Source organism: Marmota marmota, unplaced genomic scaffold (assembly GCF_001458135.2).
Source record: "Marmota marmota marmota unplaced genomic scaffold, marMar, whole genome shotgun sequence".
NCBI classification, from domain to species: Eukaryota; Metazoa; Chordata; class Mammalia; order Rodentia; family Sciuridae; genus Marmota; species Marmota marmota.
Genome location: NW_025999853.1, coordinates 40,921,783 through 40,940,035, shown reverse-complemented (window position 1 = coordinate 40,940,035; position 18,253 = coordinate 40,921,783). Strand labels below are relative to the sequence as shown.

Sequence of the window (18,253 nt, the reverse complement as noted above, 5' to 3'; positions counted from 1 at the left end):
ACTGAGTTCATCAAATCCTTTCCTGAAGCAAGAGTTAGCAGGAGATAGAGGTGAGGAAGGAGAGGACATTGAGGTTCTGGTTCTGGGTGGGAGAGAGAGGGACCAGCAGAGCCACAGGCTGGAGCAAAGTGGCCTCAGTGTGGGAGGGAAGCAGATGCAGATTCTGCCTACTTCCCAGTGCCTGTCACAGGGTGAGGTGGTTTGGGGACAGCAGTGACAGTGACTGGGATACCAGTGTCTGAGATTGGGGTCCCTGATGACTTCATGGCTGTGGCATACTTGGTGACTGGGAAAGTTTCTGTGCAATGGCATAGGATGCCCCGTTGCTATGGAGATGTCCTGCATGCTAGAGTCTTATCAGCTTCAACCTTATTCTCAGGCAGGGAAGTTCTGGGAATGAGGGAACTTCCTTGTTAAGATAGCCACAATATTTACCAATACTGCTACTCCTGAATCTGCCCTGGAATTATTAACTTTAAACAATACACTTTCTTGAGAGCTGCACAATGCTCCTAACATTGCTGCACAATGCTCCTAACACTGCACATTGCAGCTGTAGAATGTAACTGAGGAAATAGCTGCATACTGTTGTTAACTCTGTAAATTTCATGAATACAAAGAATAATGCTTGCACAGTCTTTAATCTGATTTAGAGACATATATAATAAAGATTGCTGGTGTAATTTTTTAGACCTGCGTCTCCATCAGAGAGCAGTGCTCCACCTGACCCCAGCTGTTTTATCTTCAAGATCTGCATGTGTTGACTATTTTTTCTAATCTCCCATTGCCCCTCGTCAAAACCTGCTAGTTTGGCCGTGCTGGTCGCAGCAATGGTTGGGGTGTGCCTGCCCATCCTCTCTCTCCTGGTGTTGGTGAGAACACAGTTGTGGACCCTGATCCCCACTTTCTCACTGTTGGTTCATGCTTTCAGGTAGGTCCCCAATAAATAGGCTCAGATGGAGAGTCTTAACAGCAGGAGATTTTTAGGGAGACTTCTCAGAAACAACAAATGTAAGAAAGTCAGGAGGACAGCAGAACTTGGAGAGATGGAGCTGGGCTATTGTCTCTGAGGCCTCAGCCAGCATCCAGGAAGCACTGAAGCTGGGATGGGTCTTCTAAGCTATCCCAAAGTTAGGCAGGATGTGTGGCTCTTTGCACCCCTGTGCCTGACCAGTTCTAGAGTGGGACTGTAACTTGAGTGAGGTGGGTTCCTTCTACCAAGGACAGTTTCTAGATTGGGCTCAGCTGCCAACCCTGTCTGCTGGAAAAGAAGAGCCTCCCTGGAACCCAAGGGAGCACTGGGCAGGGATGATAGAGAGGGGAGACCAACACGCAGGCACCACAGTTATGGAGGGAGAGTTGACTGAATAGAGCTCTAAAAAAGGTGACCCAAGGATTTTTCTTTCTCATGCATTTTCCTTCTCATACTTCTTCCATTCAATTCTCATAACTCAGTCTTCTCTAATGTGTACACCAGAGACTTGATTTTAGAAGTAGATTGTCCACTGTAAATGTGATTCTGAGCAACTTGCTGAACTTCCCTTGGACTCAGTTTCTCCCTGTGTAAAATGGTAATAATAGAATAGCAGCTTCTGTTTCTAAAGTTCAAATAATGTAAGGTATGTTTGGTGCTTAGCAAAGAGTTCACACTCAACAGATAGTAAGTCCTGTTATGGTTGGGGCCAAAATGGCAGGCATAACGGTGGCAGAGGCCAAATGATGTGGTAGCCGACCAGTCTTTTTACTTACGAGTCTTGTACTTATCTCCATCATAAATTTATTGGATTTGAAAAATATACCCACAACCTAAGCTCTATGTTAAGAAAAATCACTCTATCTTAATATGTGCTTGTTAAACATTCTAAGAATCACATTCATTCATATCACATGGGATAGGGAGAGAGAGCATGGGAGGAATAGATGAACTCTAGATAGGGCAGAGGGGTTGGGAGGGAAAGGAGGGGGCATGGGATAATTAATGATGGTGGAATGTGATGATCATTACTATCCAAAGTACAGGTATGAAGACACGACTTGGTGTGAATATACTATGTATACAACCAGAGATATGAAAAATCGTGCTCTATATATGTAATAGGAATTGTAATGCATTCCGCTGTCATATATAAATTTTAAAAAAATTACATAAAAAAACATGCGCCATATGTGGATGGTTTGAGAAGGCTTCCTGTAGTTACAGAGTTTCAAGCTAAGTCTTGGAGGAAGTGGGTCACAGCTGTGGACTGGTTGAAAGAAGGGGAAGAGAATCTTCCTGGTGGAGGCAATGATTTTTTTCAAGGGAACAGAGTAGAGAATTGCCGAGTGTATAATAAAAGCAAGGAAGATGTGTTGATTGGAGAAGAAAGGACAGTATTGGCAAATAAGGTAAACTCAAAAAATAAGGAATGTGGTGGGTAAAGGATTGGATAGGTCCTTGAGTGCTACCTAGGCTGAGGAACTAGGTTTGATAAGCAGGCTCTAAAGAGAGGCTCCAAGGTTTATCTGGGATACAGATGGGAATATGAATGTTCTGGAATGTCTTTGATGCTCTTGCAACTTAAAAGGAGACCAGTTCTTCCAGGCCAGTATCTTGGTACTTGTCTGGTTGTGCAAATTATAAAATACCTTAAATAACATCACTAGGCAGAGTAACAAAAGAGATCTGATAAAAAAAAATAAGCACGATATTATGCAAGATGGAGGACTTGAATAGGAAATGCAATTAGCAACATATACTTTTTCAGTTGGAGGGAAGGTTGCTGATGTGTCTTGCCTTTCTAGGTGTTATGGTTTGGATCTTGAATGTTCCCCAAAGGCAAATGTGTTGAAGACCTGGTCCCTACAGGTGGCACTATTGGGAGGTATTGGAATCTTTAGGAGGTGGGACCTAGTAGAAGGAAGTTAGGTCATTGGGGGCATGCCTTAAAGGGGATATTAGGACCCTGGCCATTTCCTGTTTCTCTCTTTGCATCCCACTTAACATGAGGTGAGCAGGCCTCCTCTGTCACATGCTCCCACCATGATGTACCATGCCACCACAGGCCCAAAGCAACGAGGACAAGCAAACACAGGTTAGAGCCTCTGAAACCATAAGCCAAAAGTAAAAATTTTCTTTTTTAAGTTGTTTACCATCAAGTATTTTGTCACAATGATGAAAAGCTAACTAGTATACTGTGTTTTCAAAGAGTTTGAGGATTTCAACATAGTCCATCCATAAACAACATCCACCCAGGCATGTGTCCAGAGTGAGGAGTTTCAAGGCTGTGGATGTTCGTTTGAAAGATTTGTGGGTTCACAAGGTTCATCAAGTGCCTGTTCCAGAGCAAATCAGCCCCGTCCACAGCCATTGAACCTGCTTTTCTGCTGAGATGTCATCAAAGATGTCAATTAATGCCATCTCTAACCATAGATTTCCCCCTCTCATTTGGTGATTTGCAGAATTGTTCTTGGAGAACTGCAACGAGATCGATTCAGTTAACTCAGGCCACTGAGCATCTGTCAGATGGTTAATGACATTCAGACCCCAGCTGTCCTGCCAAATTGAGCTGGCCAAGGTTACCCTCCCATATCTCTTTTAGTGAACCCTTCACTTTGCTCTGAACCTAGACTTCCCTGAGTCTTGGCCTTCATCCTAATGCTTTTAAGAAAGTCTGTGATCCTCGACTCTTCTGCCTTTCTCACATTAATTTTTAAAATCTTTGTTAAGGAAAGACAGCTTCTAGGAGGGATGCCATTTTTATTGTACATCCCTGATAATTGGCTCAAAAAAGGGCATCTCAAAATCTATGTTAAACTGTGACCTTTTCCATGAGTAAGTCAGGGCTGTGCTTTTGCTGGAGAAGTGGAAAATGGAAGTTGTTATTACCTGTATTTTCTTTTCTGTATTTGGATTTCAGATTAATGGATCATAGAAGACTTTATCATCAATCATTTAACAATTTTAAGTAATGTTATTAATAGTAGGAAATAACATGGAACAAAGTGTATAAGGTGAGATTAAATGGAAAAAGGCAAATTGAAGTATGCCTTGTATGTAATTATAACTTTGTAGAACTACAAATTCATTTATTTTAAAAAGATTAAATGTAAAACATACCGAAATATCAACAATACTTTATTTGGATTCAGAGACTATGGCTTATTTTTTACTTCTAGTCTGTGATTTTAAGAAACTTGTCTAAAGAGTATACTCTACTCTTATGTTGAAAATAAATCTTATTAGAAGAAAAAATAACTTGGCATCAGATCTTTTTCTCTTGAGACAGTCTCTAGTTACCAAATAAATGTTTATCATTTCAGTCATTCTCTATAATTAATTCTGTTTAGACAAAAGCTTGATAATCTTACAGGTTTGAGATTTTTAAAGTAACTTTAAAAATGAAGATTATAAAGTAATTATTTAGCAGCCTGCTACTCAAAGTATGACTCACACCTATTGTCCCAGCAAAATGAAATCTTGTCACTGGGGAGGAGAGAAGATGATGTTGTTGGAAGAGCACAGGAACTCTGGGTTCAAGCCCAGTCTACCTCACATTGTCTGACCACAATTTGCTTATTTTCATATTCAGAGCCAACCAGGATCATCTCAAGTTGACTTTTTGCTTTACAATTCTTTGAATGTACACCTGCCTGTTTTTGTACTGAGTTCCACTTATAAGAGAATGACAAGATCCCTATATTCTCTTAAATCCTGACCAAGCTTTACTCTAGTCAGTTTCTGAATTAGGAGGAATTCAGATACATATAGGGAGACACCTCTAGCCACCTTCACACCCTGGAGTGACCCCTAGGAAAAAATCCCCAAATGTGTGGTTTCCAAAAACACCTTTTTCTCAGTCTTTTCTCTGTCCTTCCCCTTTATTCAGCAGTCACCCCAATGATCTCAGTGTTATCCTTGTCTCTTGTCACTGGTTAAGAGGATGGCCTTTGGAGCCAGTTATAGTGGATTATGCCTAGAATCCTGTGCCCCAAGGGGCTGAAGCTGGCAGAACCCAAGTTCAAGGTCAGTCTCAGCAACTTAGGGAGTCCCTTAGCAACTTGGCAAGACCCTGTCTCAGAATAAAAATTCAAAAGGATGGGGGATGTTGCTGGGTGGTAAAGTGCCCCTAGGTTCAAACCCTAGTATAAAAAAAAAGGTGTATGGCCTTTGGGGTCATACAGATCTTGATACAAATCCCCGTTCCATTACTTTCTAGTATATGACCTTGGGCAAATCACTTAATTTCCTGAGGCTCAGTCTCCTTCCTCATCTAGATCTGGGCACTATTACACCTCCTTCCATGGTTGTGAGGAAGAAATGTGTTAATACATAGAAAGTACAGCCCATGGCCTGGCATTAAGCAGTATTTTCTTGTACCTAATGTAAGACTTGGCTCTTTTACCTCTTAAGTGTTTTCGTCCAACCTGCTTTGGACTCTGGCTATCCTGGAGAGGCCAGCACATGGGGATCCTGCTCTATTTGAGTGCAATTTTAATTATCAGGACTTCTTTTTTTTCATTGAGGTAAAATCCTGTGACTCACCCTTTAATTGATTTTGCCTCTAGAATCACCTAAATACAGTTAAAGAAAAAAGAGAGAAAAGTTCATCATTCTTTGTAATCAACAGTTCAGTTTCTTAGCGTTTTATTCATGAAGCTGAATAAATAGTTTTTTGTTGTTGTTGTTTGTTTGTTTTTTTTTAAAGTGAACTGCAGTGAATCAAAAGAACAACCAACAAGGAAATAGGAGGGCAAGGATTTAGTCCTGGCTCTGCCATTAAGTTATTTTATATAGAACAAGTTATGTAACCAGGTGGGCCTCATTTACCTCCTCTGAAAAAGAATCAGTATACTATAGCAGCCATAACAAATCAATTTAATCTCACATCCCATCTTGGATTGTTTGGTCATGATTTCCCAAGTGTAGTATGGAAAGGAAATCTAGGGTGGATGCTTTCTGAACTTGATTAGTTATGTCTGCAATAATATGGGAGGATGTTTTGGCAGCAGCTGGGCCACATATTTGCCATTTCCATGATGAGAGGTCTCAGCCTATTCTGATTTCTAACCCTCTTAAGAAACTGATTATGTCACTGATTAAGTTTTTTTCTATAGGTTCAGCATTATGGTTATGTAAAGTATATGAGATGATCTCCTTTAAGAATCAAATAGTCTTTGTAGTTCAGGCTGTCCAGTAGGAGTCTGGAGGAAGGAGAAATGCTGGAATTCAGTGGTTGAGTGAAAACTTTATTGAGGAAGTGATTCTTGGGGCTCCTTCGAGAATTTGGATAAAAGAAGGGAGAAGGGAGTATTTTCAAGATGAGGGGAACTGCAGAAAGCAAATTTCAAGATGGCTCTGAGCACAGTTTATGGTCTACCCTGCTGCCCTGGTTAAGAGCACACTGAGGGTGGCAGATACACTGCAGGCTGATTAGGGAGCTCAGTGAAAGCCAAAGGACTTTAGGCTTGACATAAACACCCACCTAATAACTTGTTATTAATCCTTCTGACAACCCTGAGATTAGGCATTATTGTTATCTCAGTTTGACAGGAGAAAGCTGAGGCTTACAGAGATTAGGACCTGGCCTCTGTCTTATGGAGGCAGTGGGAAGGGAAGGTGTCATTCCATGTCTGTGTGAATCCCAACAATCATGCTCTTATTAGAGAAATTAAAGGTCTGGGATTACTGTGGGCACATTGGCTTCATTTGCAGACATGGATATTGGAAAGGAGAGGAGGGTGTAGTTAATGTGCTTAAATATGGAGATGTCGACGTTGGACTCCTAGTGAAAATGGCAGTAAGCAGCTGACTTTGAGGAGGGAGATGAGACCTTGAAGATCTTCATTCGCAATCTCACTTGCTTTAGCACTGAGAGTAAATTGCTTTCTAAGGAAGAAACTATCAAGGACACAGCTGAGGAACACCCACAGGAGGAAGCAAAGCCCACATTTCAAAGGTATTTTCAACAAGTCTGGTAGTTTATTTAGCCCAGAAATGTCTTAGCGATTTGAACTCTTCAAATAAAATGTTATATAAACAAAATTCACTTCCAGATGGTGGAATTTACGGAGAAAAGAATTTAAAGAAAAGCGGTTTGAAGAGTTGCAGTCTGTATTCTTGGCAAAAGACCCTCACAATTTTATTTAGGAAACAAAGATGTTTTTGAATTGCAAGTACACATAAGAGCATCTGAAAGCAGTCAACCTCCTTGTTATTTCCATCCTATTCCTCAGCAAGCTTAATTGTTTTCACATTTATAAACAATTTTAAATTGAAATGCATTTTATCCTCAGCATTTTTCATCTCAGATCTCCATTCCTACTAATGTTTCCAAAGTAAAGAGAATAATCTTGGAGTATTTCTTGTGTGAGGACTACAAAGATTGAGTGGTTGGGAAGAGGAGGTAGGGAGCAATAGACTGGCCCCTTCCAGCAACCATGACACTCTTGCCTAAGGACTCAAGTTCTTCTTTCTCCTACCTTCAGTTCAGACATGAGTGTCTGTGGGCTGGTGTGGTACAGACTGGAAGATTAGGCTCCAGCTCCATAATTAATAGGAGTGTGAAGTCTGTGGGGAATGCAAAATCTGATTGATTCATTGTTCATTTAATTAACCAGTCTCTTTGTTTTCCTCTTCCTGCTTTTTAAAAAAAACACTATTTTTATTTTTCATAAATATTTTAGATACAAACAATTCTGTTTCCTCAGACTTTTATAAACACCTCCACTCCCTTCCTCCTTTAAGATATCCAAATATGTCCAATTTTTTCTCTAAGGGATGCCAAAACAAAAATTTTGCATAAGATAAAATTTCCCTTGTCAATTCTATTTGCCACCACTATATCCAAACCTCAATATTAATTTATTAATATGTATAAACATGTATGTGCATGCACAGTACACAGTTTTTTTCCTTCTCTATTATCTTAAACTAGCTAGAAATGTTACTTTAGGTTTGCCCAGAATGTCTTTGGAATTATTTTGATTGTAATGATTAACTTAAAGGTGCTCAGTCTGCAGGCCATCCTGCAATCTGTGTCGTTGTTACTTATATCAGTGCACTTACACTCCTAGAGATACCCAACCCAGTCTTTTGGGATTTTAAGGTAAGGTAATGGGTGTAAGATGAACCAAGGTCTATCTACATGCTATAAAGCACATTTTGAGCTCCACTTAACATTTTCCCATTTAATCCTTATAAAAGCTGGTGAAGTAAGCATTACCAGCTCTTTGTACCTACATGGAAGCCAAGGCTTAGGGAGTCTGAGCTAGTTAGGTTAGAGTTGAAGTTTCACATTTTGAGGAGGAAAACCGCTTATTAAGTTGGCCTTTTCACAGTGCCTGGAGTCACCAGTCATTTATAAGGCACAAACAAGTTTTAGTTTTGTCTTCAAGACTTGCCGAGGTTTTATGGAGAATAAAGAGAAAGCTCCACAACAGGGGACTAAAACGTTTCAGCTTCGTGCTATTCCAGGGAGAATGCCCTGCAGGCTGGAGGTAACTGTGGGTAGGGCTGTAGGCAACTTTCCAGTCACTTGTGGGTCCTGGGGAAACTTGGGTGTTGCCTCATCTGCGATCAGCAGGACATCTGGGACAAGTTGTCTCAGTGCTGCAATGGCTACAACATGGCACAGGTGTCCATTGCCCCAGGCTGTTACACAGAGGCCATCTGGGTCCTCTTTTTCTCAGGGGTCAATTGGGTGGAGTTGGAACTTTTCCTAAGGATTGGAAGACACTTGGCTGGGCTACTTGGCAACAATAACCCTCTTTAAGACACACACACACACACACACACACACATCTTTAAAAATTAGTCAAACTCTTACATGTCAAACATGATTTTTGTACTTAAATGCAAGTTTTGCATGAGAAGCCACACATATCATCTGCTTTATTTTTTAAAATATTTATTTTTTAGTTGTAGTTAGACGTAATACCTTTATTTGTTTCTTTATTTTTATGTGGTGCTGATGATCGAACCCAGGGCCTCACACATGCTAGGCGAGTGCTCTCCCCCTGAGCCACAACTGCAGCCCTCATCTGCTTTATTTTTAAGGCTTGAAGGCTTCAACTAAATTAGGAGACAAACTGATGAGCAAAGAAAGCAATTCTCACTAAAAAGTAGCATTGTTTGGGGAAATTCAGGTCCCCCTAAAGAGTTAGCCTAGAAACCCCTCCAAATAGATGAGTAACAACCCCAGAATTAGGATACAAACTCACCACCTGTGCAGAGTTCTCCCCATTTCCTCAGGGTACACTAGAAGAATTGTCTAGAGAGTTGATGGCCTCTTTGATCACAGTAAATAGCTTTATGGCAAAGAGTAGAAAAAAATACATTGTAGAAATACTAAATTGAAGGTGTGAATCATTTGATGTATACCAAAATTTGTTTTTTGTCTGTTTTTTGGTGGCCACAATAACTCACTTGTTGTATTTTTATGAATTTAGTTGTTCCAGGTTGTCTTTGTTTTGTTAGTATATCCTCACTCCACAGAATAAACTTACTCAGCTGACCTACATGGTAGCTGAAGTCACGTTGTGTTTGAACATTCTCTCCAAGGTTGAAGCAGGGGGAAGAATCAGGGTAGAAATTGATCGTTGAAGGCCCTTTTGCAATTTCCATTTTCCTAAGACAGAATATCCTTCTTCCCCAGCTACCGATAACCTTTATTTAGAACAGAGTAAATCACTGGACTCAAAATTTATGTTCTACACTAAAATCTGCTGGCAAACTACTTGTCTTTGCTCCAAGTGTCACTATTCATTGTGTAAATGCAGTGCCCTCAAATAATTCCACATCTTACCGACAGCCTCTCACTGACCCCAGGTCCTCAGTGGGTGTTTTTGAGTAACATATTGTTCGTGGTCACACAGATCACCTCTGACATTCACAGATGTATGATTGCTCAGTTGCTGGAATCTTTTGTTGAGAGTCAAATAAATGCATTAGATTATGGGCTTTGTTTGTTGTTCTTGGCCTCCTCCCTTTCTTTTGTACTTAGAAATTATTTAGGGATTTTTAAGTATTTCACAGATGCAACTTTGGCATTCTCATGGCTCTGGAATTACAAATTAGAATTTCATGCCTTCTTTACAGCTGGGATGGAGAAGGAAGACATTGAACCTCTGGCATTCAGAGTTTTTCTATCTTCCCCCTGTGCTGAAATAAAGTGAGAGTATGCAGCAGTGGCTCTTGAATTAGGAGCAGCAGGAGGGACAGAAACCTGGGTCCTGGCAGTGAGAGTTGGTGAACATTTCTGCTTACCTTCTCTCCTGGCCAACCTGGCAAATTGTGCATTGGTGTGTCTACCCCAGTTCATTGATACAAGTCTTGGTGACCAGGCCTCTTGGGTTTTCTCCCCATAAATGCAGAGATCACACAACAGATGAAGGGCCCTAAGGCTCATGCATATGGTGGGCTCTTTGGATTTTGCAATCTTCCTGCCACCCTTATAGGGAGGGACATGTCCCTTCATTTTGTCTGTTGTCATATGAGTCCCAGACAAAGTCAGAATTCTTGAGGCCTTAGCTTCAAACATTGGACTTCCCCTTACCCACCCCATAATTGAATCCTCTAAATAGTAATAAGACCTGAAATTCAAACCTGTGAAACTGGGTTCTGCCTGTATGCCTACTTGTTCAGGACAGCAGAGACTTTTAGAACTTTTGTTAAGTTCCAGTATTTGTTTAGGATTAAGACTTTCTTATTATTCAGTAGCTGTGACCACTTTTAATCACAGTTTGTAGTAGTACAAATATGTCACTTGGTGTTTTGAACGGGGAGGCCCAGTGGTAAATGCTTTAGTTTCAGGAGACAAAGAGCCAGCTCTGGATACTCCTAAGCAAAACTGAGAAGTAGGAAACTTTCTCATGGCCAACCTACTCCTCTATCAATCAATCTCTGTCTTTTCTCTCATTATTGATTACTAAACTTTACCCTGGCGACCATTCATTGATTAGGGCTGGGCATAGTTGCACTTTATATTCCCCATATCAGGCTTAGAAGCTCTTTTATTCTCCCCACTTCACATTTGAGGAAAGAAGACACTGAGGCTTTCGGGTGCAGTTTCTGCTAACAATCTCAGAACCAGAAAAAGGCAGAGCTGGCTTTGCCCAAGTGAAGTGCACATCCTTCTTGGCTCATTCTTCCCCATCCCCATCATAGCAGCACTTCAAAGAAAAAAGTAAACTGATACTTTGAGCCAACATAACAAAGCTTATTAAGGATTTTATGAGACAACTGCTTAAATTGAATATAAGCACTTCACCTTTACTTCCACAGATATTTGTAGTTAAATAAGACTCAAAAACAAAAACAGCAATAGAGATGTGACTCAGGGGTAGGGCTATCATTCAAGCAGGAGCTACCAACGATCCCTCCAGTCATTCCAGGGTTGTGGCTCTGTGCTGATAGACTGAGCCCTGCACAGCACAGCTTTACACACACAGCAGACACTTAATTATTGCTAATTTTAATCAGCTGGTTTTAACTCAACTCACATTCTCATTAAGTGTAAGAAGAGCACAAGAAAAGCTGCTTTGATTAACTTTAAAATCCACAAAACCTCGGCTTTACCCACCATCTCTTTATATTTGAAATACTCACTGTTCAGAGGTCAGGTTCTTGCTTTTGTTTTTATTCAACACATAGATTATGCTTTGAAAAAAATTTTAAAAATAGTGTTGTCTAGTTCATGAAAATTTATGTTTGGCTTTATTTATCTGTCTCTGAATTGACCAGACAGAAGGTGAGCTCTCCGTGTTGAATTTGATTGAAAAGCCATCATAATGTTTTGTCTTGTCTGTCCTTGGGCACCATTTTAGCACAAACATACTTTTGGATGATCAGTTTCAAGCCAAACTAACTGATTTTGCCATGGCACACTTCCGACCCCACCCAGAGAATCAGATTTCTACCATAAATGTGACCAACAGCAGCAGGAAACATCTGTGGTACATGCCAGAAGAGTATATCAGACAAGGAAAGCTTTCTGTTAAAACAGACACCTACAGCTTTGGAATTGTAAGTGTACACTGCTGGCTAATAAGCAGGGGAGAGTTTATTGCCAAGAATGTTCTAAATTCTAAAAAGAAATTTTAATTAATTATTATTTTAAATGTTAGCTCGTATTAGTTATACATATTAATGGGTTTCACTGTGACCTTTCCATATATGCATAGGTCATGTTTGAATTGTATCCATCCTTCCTACAACCCTCTCTTATCCTCTCTATTCCCTGTTCCTGACCCCATCCCCTTCCCTAATGGTTCCTCTAAGAAGAAACTTTATAAAAGTTTTAACTTTTTGACTTATTGATTTCTGCCACTCATTATCTAATATATCAATTTGTGTCATCAATGAAGTAATAAAATATAAAGACATTTATTAGAAAGAACTATATTCATTGTCATGGTTAATAGGTGCAACAAATGTTGTGTATGCATTCAACGTATGTAGCTGACTTTCTATATGTTTCTCATAGGTAATAATGGAAGTTTTGACAGGCTGCAAAGTGGTGTTAGATGATCCCAAACATGTTCAGCTGGTAAGAACTATCTTTTTGTTGACACCCATTTTCTCATTTTTTGACCCACTTGTATGTAATAAGATTTTCTCCTCCTCTTCCTAGCGAGATCTCCTTATGGAATTGATAGAGAAGAGAGGCCTCGATTCATGCCTCTCATTTCTAGATAAGAAAGTACGTCCCTGTCCTCGGAACTTCTCTGCCAAGCTCTTCTCTTTGGCAGCCCAGTGTGCCACAACTCGGGCAAAGTCAAGACCATCTATGGATGAAGTGCGTATTTATGTGGTTTTATTCAAAATGGAGCCTATCATGCAGTATCTATGTTGGATAAGTGGTGTATCTGGGTGAATTATTTATCAGTGAGACAAATTAAGCTTTCAACAGAAAATACCAGCCTAATAGATATTCCTTTATAGATCAAAAGTTATATCATTTGGTACTCTGGTAGAGGTCATTATTGAGTAGAACCAGAGCATCACAAAAAAATATAGTGAAATGTAGCTTGGAAGGAATACTTATTCAGCATTTATTAAGATATCTGGCCCATTAAAATGCAACATATATTTCCCTTTTTCATTTTAAAATTCACTCTTTTGTCCATAGGTGTAGTCATGCATTCACTGATTTGTTTATTTGCGTGTAAACAAACACTTACTTAATCTCGCTTTCTATATGCAGACTTTGTATTTGGTGCTAAAGATACAACAGTGTTCACTATACAGTGTCAACCCTCAAACTCCAAATAAGGAGTCAGATGAGTAACTTGGGATATTGGTCCAGCAAGATGGAAGCCCAGGCTGATGAGATCGTAGAGTCAGAATACACTAGCCTATGGTAATCAAGGGAGCCTCTTGGTGGAGGTGACCGTTTAGCTATGATGTGGACAGCAGGTTGGATGGAGACAGCAGTAAGGATGGAAGGACATTGCAGAGAGAGTCAGCCAGTGTGGGCTCCAGGTGGTGGAGTCCGGCAGTAAGACCACAGGTAGGCCAGCATCATGGATGTGAGGTGGGGGTGAGGGAAGCCCACAGTACTTAAAATATCAGAGACTTCTGGGTAATAGAGGGACATGGATTCCATTTTGAGGGTTTGGATTTTATTCCAAGTCATTGTAGAACCAAGGACAGGTTTTAAACAAGGACTCAACATAATAAAAATGGAGTGGGAATCATGAGAGCATATTCCAGGCTGACACCACTAGGAAGAGCTGTGTGGGGACCTGGGACCAGAAAGGAGCTATGAACTGTGGCTTTGGAATGGAATTGAGAGCCAGGAGAGGGCTCCTCCTTACTTGCTGGTGATATTTATTCCTTTTACTGAGTTTCAGCTTTATTATCTATAAACTCAGAATGAGCATTTTATTATTTGTTAATGAACAGCATTATTATATTATTATTTGAGTGTGTTAAATGAGAGAATATATGTGAAAAGACTTTACTAATTGTAAAACTATATGCATTTTTAAAGAGAGAGACAGAGGAAGAGAGAGATTTATATAGGTCAGGGGTCTCAAATCTGCCTACACATTCAGATCATCTAGGAAGCTTTTATAATGCACATCCATGGACCCTGGTCTCCTTATTTTTTTGAATGATAATCTGTACATTGGAGCTAGGGGGTGAGGGGATCTGTATTCAGAAAGTTCTGTGGGCAGTTTTGGCATTTGAGAACTACTAATGGGTTACCTCCCTTCTGATTGAAGTCAGACATGTAAAGACTCACCCAAGGCCACAAAGCTAGCTGTTGGAAATCTAGAACTAAAATTGGGTCTCATGATGTTTAATTCAATGCAGTTTCTTTTATATCTTGCTTTTTGTCCTCAGAATGAAGGAGTTTCTCTAGTCTTTAAGATCCCTTCTAATGCAAATTCAGTAATTAAACTTATGAAAATGAGAAAATATTCTTATAATTGAAAAAAAGGCAAGAAGGGATATTTTTCAAGCCTAACTCAATGTTCGTTTGTTCTTCATTAATTAGGTCCTGAATGTTCTTGAAAGTTCGCAAGCCAGCTTATATTTTACAGAAGATCCTCCCACATCCCTGAAATCCTTCAGGTGTCCTTCTCCTCTATTCTTGAATAATGTACCAAGTATTCCAGTGGAAGATGACGAAAGCCAGAATAATCATTTGCCACCTTGTGATAAAGGTTTGAGGACAGATGGACTGACTCAGAAAATTCCCTTTGAATGCAGCCAGTCTGAGGTCACATTTCTGGGCTTGGACAGAAAGAGAGGCAGCGAGAGAAATGAGGATGCTTACAACATGCCCAGTTCTTGTGAAGAAAGTCTGTCTCCAAAGCATGCAGCTTCATCCCAGGGCTTCAAGGCCACCGAGGTGAATTTGGACTCCTTTTTAGAAGACCCAGGCTATCCTTCCAGCAGCATGCTAGTGGAGCCAGGGTGCTCCTCTGAATTTTTCTGTAATAAATATGAACCATACAAAAAGGATTAAAGTTCACCAGAAGGTAAAGAAAAAAGCAAGTGTTGCTGAGGCACTTGAGCAAAGGCACCGCCTTGCGAAGACATCATCTCCTTAAGTTAGGCCCAGAGAATGGCTGGTGGTGAATTTGGGGTAATACAGATAAACAATCTGGACAATTCTATTCCTTCCTTCTCAAACCCCCAAAACGGAGAGGCTTAAACAAATGTTTTCTCGGAGTGATTACCTCATGATCAAATCCAAACTAAATTAGAGCCATTCAAAATTATTCAACATCCTTGGTCTGACTTCAGCAAAACAAAACAATTCAAACTTACCAAAGAGGGACAAGATTCTCATGTCTTCTCCATCTCTGTCGAAGTGAGTCTGGGGAACCTCCCACTGCAAAGGACTTTCAGTTGCATTCTGTTGTTTGGTTTAGCTTACTTAGGAGGGTAGCAGGAAATGTCTAATTTGTCAATGTACTTTGTGATCAACTGTAGTGTTCTTCTGTTCATCACTGTCTAAAAACAAGCCAAGTTCACGTTTGGCCAGGGTGTGCTCTGTGTAGCAAGATTCCTGCCCAAGATCTATATTTCTATATTTAAACTCTTAAGATAGCCTATTCTATATAATCTAATTGTTGATTATTCTTATAGATTTTTACTAACTCAGAGACCTGTCATATCTTGAGCAGAATATGTGATATTTTAATCAAATAATTTTTGTTCAAGAAAATGACTGGTCAGCAGTGTAGGTAAGCTTTTGATTGATACTACTTGTGCCTTCCACCCTGTGTCTCCCCTCTTGCTGTTTCCTGGAGCTCCTCTTTTGATGTCTTAGCCAGTCATCAGGCTCTGCAAAACTGTCATCCTCCAAAAAACCTCCCAAATCTCTCCAACCGAGGGACTCACTTTATCAGCATTTCCATAGCAATTTTTTTGAATTTTTAGGCTTGTCACATTCCAAAATGTATCAAAATCAATCTTATCTCTGTTACTAGATTGCTAGCTCCCTTTGTTTTCTGTTGTCACTGTAACAGGATATCACAAATTTAGTAGCATTAATTATTTTACAGTTCTGCAGGTCAGAAGTCCTTGGCAAACCTTCTGGAGCCTCTAGGGGAGCCTGTTGCCTCTTCTAGCTTTTTGAGACCACCTGCATTCCTTGGCTCATGGTCTTTTTCTCCATCTTCGAGGTCACCAATGTAGCATCTTCAAACCTCTCTTTCTCCCCACCCCATCACTTCCCCTCATACTCTCTCTCTTTCTTAATTCTTCTTTATTACCTTTCTCTTGCTCTGGCCCTTCTGCCTCTCTCTTATAAAAACACTGTTATTGCATTGGACCTACTCAGATAATCCAGGGAAATTTCCTTGTCTCAAGATTCTTAAATTAATTGCATCTATAAATCCTCTTCCTCACGTAAAACAACATATTCACAGATCACTAGGATTAGGACATGGACGTCTCTGTGGGGGCATTGCCCTATCACACTCCCTGAGTGTGTAAGGGCAACCTCCTCAGAACTTAACATCAGCCTCCTCAGAGCAGGTATATTCTTATAAATTAAGTTGAATCAAACTATATATGAACCCACATAATAAATAATTCAACTATAAGTAACCTTTCTGAGTAAATTAATGAAGTAGGGATAATGAATAATGGATAGAAACATTCAAAGAAAACCTTTTCCAGAGGATTTACAGAATCTCCCCATCCAGGAACCTTGCTGTAAAAGCTCTAGCTTTCTGTGTCAGAAAGGAATGGGCCTGTGAATTTTACTCTTTGGAGAGACAATGTAGTTGGGTTAATTATACTCAGATTGGAACCCGAGTTCAAGAACCACTAATCACAGAAGAAAATCATCAGGAACAGGGTCAGGCAAATAGACTAAGGTCAAAAACATAGAGTTAAAGTTCTCTAAAAGGGCATGAACTGAGGTTAAAAAATACAGTAGAACTTAGCCTGACTGACAGGTCTAATGCAAGCCCCAGGTAAGCGGTTAGGAGCATCAATGTTCACAGGCTGCAGGACACCTGGTCTGCAGGTGCTGTCTTCTCATGTGATCAGCACATATGTGTTCATACTGCTTTGGAACTGCCCACATGTTGACTAAAAACTTTAATTCTTTTGCCTTGTTTGAGTTTGGCCACTCTTGATTATACATGTTAATGAAACGAAGCAGCCAAAGTCTTCAGCATTTGGCTCACATGTTGCAAACCATTCTGAGGCAATGTACTCCATCTCAGAGATGTAGTTTGAAAGTGTATTGACTAAACTGAGAAAATTAGCCTGCAGTTGGTAGAGTGCTTGCCTTGCATGCACAATACCCTGGGTTCAATCCCTAGTACCACACACACACACACACACACACACACACACAAAAAAAACAGAAAAAAATAGCCTAGAATTATGTAAAATTGCCATTCATAATCCAAAATCAATAATTGATATGTTAATTTTTTTACTTTGAATCTGCAGACACCCCCTGTACCTTTTGTGAAATGTCATAAAAAAAGGCTTGTACAGTTATTCAGCATTCACGTAATCTGTAGGTATTGTATTGACTTGAACTTGTTTAGTTGACTGAAGCAGGGTTTCTCAAACTTCAGTGTGCATCAGAATGACATGGAAGTCTTGATAAAGCCATGCCCTTACCATCTTCTAAGACATTTTGTCTGGGGTTAGGAGTTTGCATTCTAACAGCTTCCCAGGAGACCTGCTGATAGGAATTCTGCTCCTTGGAAATCACTGCATTAAACTTTTCTCCAATTATTATACATTGGCATATTCTAACTGTGGATCTTAGTTTTATGTTTTATGAAAAAAATTCTTTTTTTTATATTCACATATTACCTAGGATGTTGGCTATCTTAGAGTAGAGGCTAGAAATATGGTGGACCAATGATCTATTGACTAGATTAACTTTCAAAAGTGTGATTATTTTGCACATCTTGAAGACCAAGTCAGATTATCTGGCAGTGATCTGATTAATGATCTGACGAGCAGATGCAACTGTGATCGAAAAGTACCTAAGTCTCCTATTGAATGGTTCAGTCTTCCTGACTAGATTTGCCTTCTAGGGGGAAGAATTAATGAATGTTAATTGATAGTAATTAAATCTTGCATCTTGCTATGGGTCATCAGAGGATACCTCCGTGGTTTACTTATGTGCAGACTAAGATACATGAAGACACTAAGAATGAGCCTCCAAGTTCTGAGCAGCAAAGATGAATTTCAGTAAAGAATTTTACTTATCTTCATTCTGGTAACATACGGTGGGCAATCTTCTGGGCAGATCCTATTTATTATGCTTCTTAGGGTTTTGGT

General features: G+C 39.9%; 1 protein-coding gene across 2 annotated transcripts in view; it reads left to right on the top strand.

Moving 5' to 3' along the window:
* The window catches only part of Irak3 (interleukin 1 receptor associated kinase 3), a 54,174-nt gene extending 36,886 nt beyond the window's left edge, over positions 1 to 17,288 (top strand). For both annotated transcript variants that reach the window (XM_015483048.2, XM_048805682.1), the window contains 4 exons: positions 11,803 to 12,001; positions 12,462 to 12,524; positions 12,609 to 12,773; positions 14,481 to 17,288. In XM_015483048.2, coding sequence (XP_015338534.1) covers positions 11,803 to 12,001; positions 12,462 to 12,524; positions 12,609 to 12,773; positions 14,481 to 14,954 — 901 coding nt within the window. In that variant the 3' untranslated portion in view covers positions 14,955 to 17,288. The remainder of the gene's footprint in view (positions 1 to 11,802; positions 12,002 to 12,461; positions 12,525 to 12,608; positions 12,774 to 14,480) is intronic.
* The last annotated feature ends 965 nt before the right edge of the window (positions 17,289 to 18,253 follow it).